The following is a 13,247-nucleotide window of genomic DNA, read 5'->3' on the forward strand; positions in this document are numbered from 1 at the left end:
GTAGTTATTCAGCTCTTATCTAGGAAAATGAGCTGTATTCTGTGCCAACAGTATAAAATGTATAATTTTCATATAAAAATACTTCCAAATTATATATCTGTAGTGAACACTGAGTACTCTGGAATTTTTATGTGGTGCCTAGAAATAGGGATGCTTTGCATAAATCAGCTGCTCAGGTTTCAGTGCTGTCTGCATGAATAATACACAGTAAAAAAAATTTTGTTCCGGTCAAAAAAACTTTCTGGTTTACTGCTTCTGCGTTGCCCATCAGAGGATGGAATAGCTATGGTATACACGCAAAGCCTGATTTAGAAGTGACTGTAGTTCAAAAGATGGCTCCCTCAGATCCTCACAGGGTCTGAAGTTGGACAAGGAAGTTCAAGAAAAATACTGTGGAACTTTGGGGGGATGTTGTTAAATTAAGTTTTGGGAATCCTGTTGTGAATTGTGGAAAAGGTCAGTGAAGAATATTTCTGTGGTCAGTCTAAAATGGAAGTATTTGCACAAAAGTTAGCAGCTTCTTGAGCTATCACAAGTGAGGAATACCTGATCAGTATAGCATAATGCCTGCTGGCTGGTTTGGTTGTAACTTTGTTCATCTTCACTGACCTGCATATGCATAGATATTAACCTGCTCTTGTTTTACTTTTTAATATTTTAATAGCCTTCCATGGTGCAGACTGTTTCTTGTAGTAGTGTTTTGTGAAGCAAATACTAAGTATATTTTCCTTTTAAAATACATGCTTTAAAATGGCATACTATAGTCTTCCCAGGGACCAGTCTGCAACATGCATTTCAGGCAGGCGTTGCAGGGAGTTGTTACCGAATTTAATTTTTTGCCAATTAATATAAAACTTCAGGTCACTATTTCAGGTACTGAGAAGATTAAAGCAAAATAAAACAAGAGCCCAAACAACTAAGAAAATGCCTTTTCCTCTGCCTTCTCCAGGCTCAGCTTCATCCAAACACCTCTCCTCTTTCCCAGTATCAGGTACCCTTGTTTTTACTGCATGTTAACACTGTGTGTCCCGACCCCTTTGGTGAGGTAACTGGTGGCACAAGAAGGTGGGACTGTATATGTGATGTTTTCCTCCTGCTCCTTGCTTCTTCTTTTCCTCTGCTGCGGCATGACACCTTTGCAGGTTGCAGCCCTTCAGGGATGGGTCCCCTCCATGGACTACAACCCTTCCCGTAGCGATGGCTGCTCTTTCTTAAACGCCTTTGGGCAGAGGTGCCATGGCTCCCCTGCCTGGGCGATGCTTGGGCACATGGTGAGTTGCTTATACCAGCTTCAGAACTGGCTACAAGCAGCAGAAGGCAGCTTGTGACCTCCCGCTGCCCAGGTCGCACTCCTGCAGCACCGGGCTACCAAAATCCTGCCAGTTATGTCCAATAGAATGTGCCAACTCTCCCATCTTATTTAAAATTTGAGCGCTGTAGCTTATTTTTCTTGAGACTTGGGTTTGTAATATGTTAAATAGTAACAAAGTTACTGATTACTTTGTATTTTCATTGGCAAATTAGCTGATTTGTCAGTAAAAAGGATGGTAGTCACTTAAATGTCTACCAAGGTTGAATCGTAAGGGACACTAACTAAACTCTCTTCATTTTTTCACTCTGACTAAACAGTTACAAAGTGGTTATTGCTTTAACGTTTTTTAGTAGAAGTAACTGCTTTTTCTCCCTAACTAATCACTTTCCTCAGGTGGCTTCTTCAATTTATTCTGAAATGGGTATCCCTTACAGCTTTGAACGCTTGAAACATCTGTTTATTATTTGTGCACTACACTTTAATTTTTTTTTTTAAGATTGCATATGGAAGTCGTAAGTCTTGTTGCCGTGCTTTATTAACCAAGTAGAATGCAGGCGCTGACCATATGAAAGTAAACACAACAGTTCTGCAAACTAAAAAAACCCTGCCACTTTGTAACTCTGTAAAAAGATGCCACTCTATGCATGTGGTGTTTGTCAGTTCATTTATCTTTTTATTTTATTTATTTAGCAGTTCAGAATCCATCTTAAATTTTTAAAACAAAACCCTCTGATTTTTACGTTCTTGCTGTCGCTTTCATTTTGGTTAAGATGAAATACAGTTGCTTTTATCTCATGCTTTTTAAATGTCTTCTGGATTTTTGGCAAAACTTTTTTCTTCCTTGAGTACATTGCTAACAATATGCAGAGCTTGGTCTGCTATGTAAAACTTTCCAGTCTCATCTTTGAGTGTATCTTCAGAGATAAAAAGCTCCACTAAATAATCACTTTTAGATCCAGGCAAAGAAGTGTTGTGTTAGGGAATGCCATTATAATTTGACCCTCCCAAATTGAAACCTAGCCGATTCACAGCAGGGGGTACTTCTTAGAAATGCTGTTGATCGGCATCTTTACTATAGTACAAATGGAAAAGTCATTTCAATTACACTGAAAATACAGGAAAGCTCTTTTCACCAGCAGAGCGTACTATTGTTACCCTCTTTGAAATGATCTTCTGTTCTTCCTGCTCTCATCACTGAATATCTGAACAGTTTGTGTGAGTTTTCTCACCTGATCAGTAGGTACAATTGTCAAGTAAGTATGGAAACTACCCAGGGGCAGAAATTAATCTTGGACGATAGTAAGGATGGGCTATAATAATCTAGTTTTGAACAAATATGCAGAACATGGAGGCTGCTGTTGCAAGCTTTAGATGAAAGGTCCAGATCCAAGCCTGTTTACTGACAAATGGTTCTCTAAGGGTTTCTGATCCAATAATTCTGTTGATGTTATGTGGGAGGGTTATTTGTTTTCCCCAACTAAAGAAATGTTTAAGCAGCAATCTTTGTTTATTTTAATTTTAATAGTAAAATCGTAGATACTGCTGTTTGAGTTGTGAATTTTTGGTGAACAAGGCCATCATTGCTGGAAAGCCAAGTATATCTGTTAGATTTCTATAGCATAGACTAGTGATTTTAAATGGTAATCCATTCACAAAAATTAAGCAACTTGCCGTCATCTTCCAACAGTCAAAAGTAAATGCTGTTCTGTCATTTGCAGACCATGGAACTAAGAGTGTTTCAGAAAAATGTCCTTGCAAGGACCAAAATACTGTGAGAGTTTGAGATTTTCATGAGGAATTACCATATATGGTGTACTTGTTGAAAAGGCTTTCCAAAGTAGAGATGCTGGGCACACAAGAGAGAAATACAGAGCTTGCGTAAGCTTTGCTGTGCTCTTGCTGTGGAGTTTGGGATGTCGTTTATGTTCTTTTAATCTCCTCTTGAAGCGTAACAGCATTGGTTTGGGTAAAAGCAGCCCACTAACAAATAAAGCGAGTAATTGATCTGGCTTTCTTCAGCAGAATGTGTTCCATACTTTGCCTTTTTTGGGAAGGAGTATGTGAACATTTATAAGTACTTCCACCAAGTCATTACCAGGAACAGAGGAAATGAAATATCAGGATTTCATGAAAAGAGTGTCCTTGGTCCTCTCCCATGTGAACATGGTTCTGATTTTAATTCAGCCAAAAATGTTCACTTTCCATCACAGTATGGAAGTGGTATTCACTTATCAATCGGTGCCGCCAGGCCTAATGCAAAGAAGATCTACTTCTAGAAATGGTACTTGTGGGTTTATCTCTAGGGAAGGGATATTTAACAAAAGAAATAGTCCTATGTCTCATGCGGCAAAGTGATAGGGGGGTCTGAAAGAAACATTTCAGGCATGCCAGTAGTACCAAAGACTTTTCTAAACTGTGTCTTTAAGAAAACAGGAGTAATTTCATCAGCTGTGTGCAAACCAGGTACTTGATATCACTATACACTGTTCTTAGCTCCTACTGACTGGGTGTGAGAAGTCTTTTGTAGTGAGAAAATGGAAACACAGAACAAAGAAAATAGGAAAGAATTCCTGCCTCTCGTCTCTCTCTACCACTCTAGTAAAATTCAGTTCTACTTGGCATTGCATGGAGAACATATATGGACATCTTAGTTGATTTGTGGACTGAGAATCTTTTTATAATAAGTGATAGAACTCAAAAGCTTGATTATTCATTATTATGGGATTAAGAAAAGAGCTTGCTTTATTCCTTGAAGAGAAGGCCATGTATTTTTCTAAAGATGAATTTATTGACTCAGGGTCTGATATCCTGGAGCTGCCTGAAGAAAATCTATTTCCTCTACTGCAGTTGCTGACACTGTGTCTCTAAAAATAGAACTGAGTGAAACTTTGTTCTAGTGTTCTTCATCTATTAACGTATATGCTGGTGACTTTCATGACAGATAATAGTGATCTTATTGCTGGCAGAAATGCAAGCCAGTAAGAGCAGGACAAGTGCTATTCTAACCAGTATCATACAGTAAATTTTTTTGTGTACAACCATATTATTGGAAAGCCAAAAAAAAAAAACCAAAATTTTGCATTATATGTCAGGATTTGAAAATAACATTTCATGCAAACATCTGCTTCTTGGCTATGTAAGTGTATACATCTACTTATAGAAGGAAGTAGTTCTTCCTTCTATAGGAAGACGTTCACTTTGATCTCTGTACTTAAGTCAGTTGGAGGGTTTTTTTCACCCACTTCATAGAGCACAAGAATGATTGAAAAATGTGTTTGCAGTACCATCTGTACAACTTTTTTCTCTCCACTAGTGAAATGTCTCTACATCTGAAATTCAGCAATGTTTTAGTCTGGGAGAATTTGACTTAACTCTGCAAACCATCAAGTTAGATCGACTTAAAACAATTGTAAACACCACTTACCCTTTTATTTCATTTAACCAAAATTGATTAAGTGAAATTAGACTGTACTTCATACATTTGTGCTATTTTTTTGACAGACTTAATGCCTGAAGACCTAGGTCAGTCTCACTTTCTGTAAGTTTTTCACACTGCTAAAGGGGAGGAAACAATTCTCAAAGAAAGTGTAGATGTGAAACTCTAACAAAGGAACACTTGCATATATAAATTCTTTCACTGGCATTAATTATCACACTGGGTAGATCTTGTGGTCATGTTCTGCTTTAAGATATTCTGTGTTCATAATCTTATATACTTCCTATTGTGCCAGTGATGTCTTTCATTCTGTTAATTCCTAGTCTTCATTCATTGAATGCCGTTGTGTTTGGCAAAAAGAAAAGAAGGAAAAAATGCAAACACACCCCTCCCACCACCCCCAAATCTGGAAAGTCCATACTGATAAATGTGGATTTTCTCAGTTGTACATCAAGTTGCAGTTCTTTAATAGTGATACAGCATTTTCTGGCAAAATGAAGGCAGCCTTAGAGGGCTGCTTTGGCTGTGTCTTCTGGAAAGCAGTTCCATTTATGGCACGATTACGTTTTTACAAATTGAATGGAATAAATATTTACTGCTGCAATGAAAGTTTTACATACGCACATTAGGCATCGAATAAATAAAACACTTTGAGTATATAACATGTAAGTACTGATGGATCTTCTCCTTTCAAAGTGTCTTTGTATATTCCACCCTGGGAGATGTGATTCAAAAGTATTCCCTTCTGTGCTGAGGTGCCTATGTCCTCACAAAACATGTGCAGCTCGTTTGAAGGGCTTTGTGGATTAGATGACTCGACTGTGGTCTTTACAAGAGAATTCGTAAGGTCCCTAGTAAAACAAACAGAACACAAACGTTTGTTTAAACAGCGCTCCAGATAGATGAGTGCAAGAGCAATTTATGCTTTCTCTTGTATTTGTGAATGATGATCTTTAATACAGTGTTCTTCAACAAAGAATGTAGTAATTCTGTTTATAATTTCTTGTTATATTAGAGTAGCCTGAATGCTCTGCTTTTGATTACTAATTTTCAAGTCCTGGGGCTCTTGCATGGACTACTGAGTTGCTTTTAAATGCTGTTTAACTTTCAACTTTCCCATCTTTGAATTACTGTTGCGTTGAAGATTCGACAGGCTAAAACTTCACTCTGCTGTGCGTCAAGGAACACAGAGGTTAGGGAGAGAGCTACCATCACTTGAAAAAGAAAACCCAATTTAATTCATTCCAAGGAATGGTACAATTTTTGACTGTATAATAAAACTTAACCTTTTTTTGGTTTTGCTGAAAGAAAGGGTAGGAATTAATTTTCCTGTAATGTAAAGTAGCAGCGAGCAGTTGGTTGTTGCCTAGCATATTAAAGAGGAATATTGCTTACGTTTTGGGGGGATTCTGCATTTCTTAACTGATGGGTAGTTAAGAAGAACGCTCATTGGCCTTAATGGTGTTTTGCACCCATTTTGAGCGATCAACCTAGTGCCTGTGAAGAATTCCAGTATTCCATGGTATTTAACAACAGGGTAGAAGATAGAAATAATTATAAACTGCCAGAATTCTTTTAAACTTTGATTCTGTTGTCTTTATTAGATTCTTAGGAAATTGAGAGACCTCAGAGAGACAGATTCTGCTTTTTCTTAGTATGCACGTTGTTACCCTCATTGTGTTAGTTTGAGCTGAGCAAGCCTTCTCCCTAGAAAACTTGGAATATGTACTGAACCTTACAGTTGTTCAGTGCTTTATTTCTGCAGTTGAGCACATTTTTGTTGCCAAGTCAAGGCTTAAAATACAGTTATACTAGCATGCACATTTGCCACGAATCCATATCCTTTTTCTAATCCCTTTACGCTGCCTGAAGGAGTGATGAGTGCTGCTGCTACCGCTTGGCTGAGTATTTCTGTATTGCAGGTGCTGTAATCCTGCCTCTGGCTTTTCACACGTCCTGGCGCAGGAGACCATTAAGAGAGCTCATAGCATGTAATGTGACTTGTGCATTCTCTTCCAGCTTCGGCTAAAATTTAGTAATGGCATCAAAGCTATTCCTAGTGCAATTGCAGAAGCCTCATTTCCTTAGAAAACAAAGCTCAAGAGTACCTAGTTAGAAAGAAAATACATCCTAGTGCCACTGGCAGTCACTTTGTTATCCCAAAAGCGGATCCATTGCCCAGTGTGCAGCGAGCCAATAATCACACACTCGGGAAAGACACTGCAGATTTATTTCAGGGTTGAACAAGCCTGGGTGCTCAGTGGTTTTCCACAAATCAAACACACCAAAGCTGGCTACCTTATCATATTTATACAATACGTCCATACACACTCTACCTATCCAATAGATACTCATTCTAATCTACGTAAGTTATATAACTGGCACTGAGTCATTCTTGGCTCCACTTCAGTTTCTTCCATGCATGCTTTCCTTTCTTCAGGGGTCTTTGGTGGTCTTGACGGATGGGGCATCCTAACTCCTGTTACACAGAAACGACTTAAAACTATTTTCTCTTAGCAACTCTCACTCATTTTTCTTCTAAAAAGAAACGCTTGGCATTAATTAAACGAGTGAGCCGATGTCCAAGACATCTCGGCCCTAGTCTTAGATTAACTGTTAACAATGCTTAATCAAAAGGGTCTATATTCACACTAATTTAATCATACAATATCCCTTAGGTTCCCGCTAACGCTCCTTGCATCCAAGTGGGGGGTTGTCCTCTATTAACTTAATAGAGTTTTTTTCATAAGTTTATGTTGCCTCATTTTATATATATTTGCCCTAGATAGCCTTATTGGAAAGCTTTTTGGAAAGTCTCTATTCTGAGACTACAGAACCTTCTGATTTCTACGGTAGCTGCTTTCACACGTAGCCTTTACTCACCTCATCTTTAACCAACATGAAGGGGTTCTCTGTTTCCCATGGCCACTGCAGCATTATGTCTATGAATGTGATAATCTTATTTGCTTTCACTTTTCTTAAGCACAGGTGAACAGAATTGTAAGGAGTACTTTGGATAGGATCCTGTCAGGTCCTATTAATACTCACCTATGTTCAAAGGAAATACCTTTCATAATGGGTCTGGGTGTTGAGTTTGTCTTTTTCACGTTTTGTGTTACTTGGCTACCTTCTTAAGAATGAATGTACCACTTAATTCCATTATATTTCTGTTATTCCAGTAATATTTATTGGTTTCTTCCTCTGTGATATAGTGTTTCTTTTATACTGAAAAGTGCTTCCAACTTTGGATGTTGCTGTTAGAGAAACCATGAAAGTCTGTCCTTTTAGCAGGAGTTTTTCTGACTTAGGTATGTTGGTCTGATGTTCTAAATTGCCAGCTTAAGCAATCAAATTGTTTGGTTCATTTAGTCTCCCACTACCATACCTGAAATATCTTTAATATGTATCCTTTTCTTACTGCTGCTTTGCTACTTCCTTTTTTTTTGCTTAATTGAAAGTAGGCGAATGGCCAAAAACCTTTCTATTTTTACTTCTAAATTTCTGTTCTTTTTGACAGGTCTAAGTAGTTTTATCTTTTGATGTTATTGTAGCCGTATGTTTTTTAACTTCATGGGTGTATTTCCATTGGTCTCTCTCATCCTTCCTACATACTTCATGATTAAACATGCATCTCTTGAGGGGGATAGAGGCAGAGGTTATCAACTAATTCTTACTGGGATACTTCTCTGGAGTATTTTCGGTCACTTCAGATAGAAATCCCAGTTTGATATTTGTACTTTAAAATTCAACGTGGATTTTAAGTTTGTAAGCTCTAATTCAGTTCTGTTTGCTTTCGTAACTAGTGCCTTATTGCCTTATTTTTTCAAATCTTCTCCATTTGCTGTTAAAGACTTTTTCTTTGGGATCCTGGTTTTTTTTCTCCCCATTTCCATTAATGGAAAGAGAGTCAGATTTAGGAAATGCAAGATGTCGTTAGGCAGGAAGAACTGGCAGATTAAAGCGTGAAGAGGGCAGAATAAGAAACCACAGCAGTGGACTAGGCATGGAAAAGAAGGGACTAAATTGTGATGGGGCTTGAGAGACAAAGGAGGCGTAGGGATGAAATGAGGAAGAGTGAATGGTTTTCTGCTGATTTAGTGAACTAAGCTGAGTTACTAATATGCACAGTAACTGCCAGGAATGCTTCGAAGAGAGGGGCTCGGGGTGGTGGGATTCTCCAATAGTTAGGCTTAGCCAGCACTTGAAACCTGTGGTGTAAGTGCTGGCCTAGAGCTTGTAAGCTGCTACAAGAAGAGTGAGATTTGGAGTGCTTTTGGAGACAGTATTGTCTATATCAATGGAGAAGGATTCGCAAGTGAATGGAGGTGGTTTTGCAGGGGGAAAAAAGTACACCTTGGGCATCACTTGATTGGTGAAGCCGTTGGATTTTCTGATCAAGCAACAACAGTGATATAAGCCTGGATGGAGGGGAGAGGCTTCGACAGTTCTTTTTGTAAAATGAGACAAATGTGGCAGTAAGGCCTTAAGAGCATTGAGGTAATATACTGATGTTTCTAAACCTAGTAAATGTTGCACTTAGAATCCATCTACTTAAATGTAATAAAAAGACATTTATGATTGTTTGAATGTCATATTAATTTTTAAAACAGAACACTGTTTGGCTTTGTAGTGTGGTGTAATACCATCTAACTTTCTCATACTTTTGTCTGTTTTATCTCCAGGAGATGCTCTAGTTGCTGTAAATGATGTTGATGTGAATTCTGAAAACATAGAAAGGGTTTTGTCTTGCATTCCAGGTCCTATGCAGGTACAGTAGTTGAATATTTATTCCAAATGTCCTCTGTAAAAATTAATATTGTTTCCAGCCTTTTTTCCTGAGAAAACAGAACTCAGGCGGTCTTTTTCTTAGAACTCTCTCATCTACTTTTTGAACACATTGGTCAACTTAAGTCAAATTTAGAGTAGGAATTTCAGAGTTTAATTCTGGTAAGTTTTGTGAAAATAGGTAGGTGCAAGTAAGTGACTGAAGCCAATGTCCCGTTAAGGGACATTATGCACAGTCGAGCTGTCATATATTCTGTTTGTCATCAGCCAGAGTCAGAAAGCGCGTACAACATTGTGCAGGAGGTAGCAGTGTACTTGGAGGTTTAGACTAACCATAACACCTGATTTATTTTTTTTTTTTGCTAAGTGTGAGAATCAAGGTATTCTGCGCTTGCAGAATTCTGAGTATTCATGTTTCTCTATGAGAACTAGTACATACACATATGACAAATCAAGTTTTATTGCTTTTCCTACTCAGAAAACAACTTCATTATTATGTTATCACTTGCATCAAAATTAATTACTTCCTGTCAAATACAGTAACTGCTTTGAGACCTGAACAAAGTTTTAACCAGCAATAGTTGTAGTTGCCAAAGATGACACGTATGGTTGCTCTGAGAGTTGTTATTTTGAACACTCTGATCTCAGCAAATGAAAGACAAGGTACGTAATGCTGTGATGCGTTGCTCCTGGTGGGTAATAGGTGTGCGACCGGGCCATAGCATCTATGAAGCAAAATACTGATGTCTACCTTAAAAATATATGTCAACTGCAGAATAGTGGTGGCTTTTTTTGTCAATTACCGTTCTTAAAACAGTAATAATTGCTGTGGAAATACTTCAAATAAAATAATTACCTCTTCATCAATATAAAAAAGACACCTGAATTAACAAGTAGTGCTATTAGAGATATTTAAGAGTATTTAAGTGAAGAAATTAATACTGCTTTTGTGTTTAAATAGAAGAATAAATTCTTGAGTATTTAAATGATTTTAGATTAAATACTTTTAAGATATTTCAGAACTGAACAGTGATGAAGACTGGTAGAAGTCAGTAACAAAAACAGATAGAAAACAAAAACACCTGACCTGATTAATAATGTTTCTTCCCCCTCCAACCTGCTGCATATATCTTCTCTTCTAGCTGAATAATAATTTTGGAGCTATAATGAAGAATGAAATAACTGCTAAAGAATTAGATGGCTATTTCAGATTTGAACCAGGAGGGTGTTAATTAGCTAGGACGTTAGTAGTGTAAAATTAAGTATTTTGAGTTATCCTGCTTAAATCCACTTCCTGATGGGCAGAAAGACGAGGTGAAAGTTGCAGCTTACGGATATGAGATGGAGCAGGTTAAAATTGCGTTGTCTCTCCTGTAACCTCTTGGTAGTTTTTCTTCAAGTAGAACATACGGGGTGGTAATAATAGAAATATTTTACTGTCCAGAGTTAAAAAGAAGTGGAAATTTTAGGTTTTGTTAAGCATGCTACTGTAGATAACTTACATAGGGTAAGTGCCTGTAGAACTACATCTGCAACGGCAGGAAGATTGACTGCTAGTATGTCTGCTTAGGAAGCTTTCCAAGATATCTGACAGTATGAAGCTTGCCTAAGCTACCAGAGTTGTGGTCAGGTATTGGCAGAGCTCCATGGTAGAAAAACCGTGTCTTGCCTGTCTTTGACCAAATACGGATTTGCTGTAACTGTTATTAAGTACAGAAGATTAAAAAAAGCAGAGATTATATAGTTTATTTAATTGTATCCGTGCTAGATTAGAGTATATGTATTACTTGTTGCTAAAATGCAATGCAACCCTTTATATAGGAGTTCCTTTTAATGCAACATTAATGTTTACATTGTCAGTAAATCTGTCAAGTAGACAGCGATTACTTGAAATGTATAACTGTTTGTCATGTTGGCTTTCCAAAACCTTTTATTAAAGTGCAATTACTCGCTTTTTACTGTGCAGTTTGAGTCAAGCCAGAAGAGTGATGGCTGAAACAGACCAGTGGAGAATTTAAATGCAGAGCTTTGGGGTTTTTTGCAGCGTAGAACACTGTGTTCATGCTGCTGAAGAAACACAGAGGGTTGTTGTTTTGGAGATTTAGTAACAAAGACAGCTGTTACACAAGCAAAATTGTTAATGTATTCTCATTCATCATACATTGCAAAATATCAAAAACAATGCAGTTTAAAAGCCATTTTATCATAGTTATAAGTTATTTACATAAGCAAAGTCACTGCTCCTATGAGTTCAGTGTTAAAATTACTGGAAGTCATTTCAAAAACTAATTACCTAGATTCTCTCAGTTGCAGCATGTCACGTAACATCTCTCATTATTGTATTTCCCAAATTTTGTTTTGCTTACCTCAGTTGAGGCAAACTAGCTTCTAGGCAGTAAGGTCTAGTTTAGTGTATTTACTGAGCAATAGAAGTCCAAGTGCTACATCAGTCTTTTTTTCATTTTCTATTTTAGTTTTTTGTGTTTTAGTGGCAGAACTGTTTGTGTTCAGGTGCTTGCATATCACCTAATAAGATCAAGTCCCAATTCTGATTAAAGCATTGGATACTTCATGTAGTTCTGTAGCAGTTACTGAATGTGACAGGACAAAGCATACCCCTCAATCAGTGCTTGAGAAAGTATGATAAAGTTGTATTCCACAGTCTATACAATTCTACATTTCTGTAATCAAAATAGCTGCTGTTTTCTATCACCACAAGACAGAGAACACAGAATAGGAAGAGGAGGATATGCTAAAAGAATATACTTTTCCTTACCCTGATACTTGGAAGTTGCAGAACCATTTTACCCAAAACTTTCTAAAAATATTCAGCCTGAGGCAGACTTTCAGAATCAGAAATTTCAGCCTGAAATTTGGAGTTACAGTTATGCAAACCATAAGCACATGGAAAACAGAGACAACAGGAAATGGCAGCGAATCTTAAAAGGCAGGCAATGCCACCAGCTCTGTCTATAATAAAATCCATGTCCTAAGGCATACAGCTTTCTTGCAGATAAACAGAAAGCATGCCTTTCTGGGTCAGACCAACAGTGTAGCAGCTACATTTGCTGTTTCTTACACTGAAAAATGTTTAAGTAAAAAGCATTAAGGAATAAATTAAATACAGTGACCTTTCCATCATGCTTTTCCAGCTTTCAGCAGTCAATAGTTAGGGACTTGTCAGATCACTTACAGGTTTGTACCTTCTCCTTTTTTAATCTAGTTCTTAGAATTCCTTTGACCTCCACAGCATCCTGCAGCAGTGATTTACATAACTGGTTTGTGCTACATTCATTTTTGTTGTTTTCAAACTGCCATCTAATTAAGTGCATTTCATACCCCCAGGTTCCTGTGTGTCGTGGTTTAGCCCCAGCTGACAACTAAGCCCCGCACAGCTGCTTGCTTACCCCCACCTTGGGTGGGATGGGGGAGAGAACTGGAAGAGAAAAAGTGAGAAAACACATGGGTTGAGATAAGAACAGTGTAATAATTGAAATAAAATAGTAATAATAATTATAAAAGACTATACAAAACAAGTGATGCACAATGTAGTTGCTCACCACCTGGTGACTGGTGCCCAGTCAGTTCCTGAGCAGCAGCCCCCAGCCAGCTCTCCCCTAGTTAATACACTGAGCACAACGTCATGTCATGTGGAATATCCCTCTGGCCAGTTGGGGTCAGCTGTCCCGGCTGTGCCCCCTCCCAGCTTCTAGT

General features: G+C 37.8%; 1 protein-coding gene across 2 annotated transcripts in view; it reads left to right on the top strand.

Annotated features, from left to right (window-relative positions):
* INTU (inturned planar cell polarity protein) overlaps nucleotides 1–13,247 on the top strand; it is a 57,167-nt gene that overhangs the window by 13,389 nt on the left and 30,531 nt on the right. For both annotated transcript variants that reach the window (XM_075090216.1, XM_075090215.1), the window contains exon 3: nucleotides 9,431–9,516. In XM_075090216.1, coding sequence (XP_074946317.1) covers nucleotides 9,431–9,516 — 86 coding nt within the window. The remainder of the gene's footprint in view (nucleotides 1–9,430; nucleotides 9,517–13,247) is intronic.

This window comes from Phalacrocorax aristotelis, chromosome 4 (assembly GCF_949628215.1).
Source record: "Phalacrocorax aristotelis chromosome 4, bGulAri2.1, whole genome shotgun sequence".
Lineage (NCBI taxonomy): Eukaryota > Metazoa > Chordata > Aves > Suliformes > Phalacrocoracidae > Phalacrocorax > Phalacrocorax aristotelis.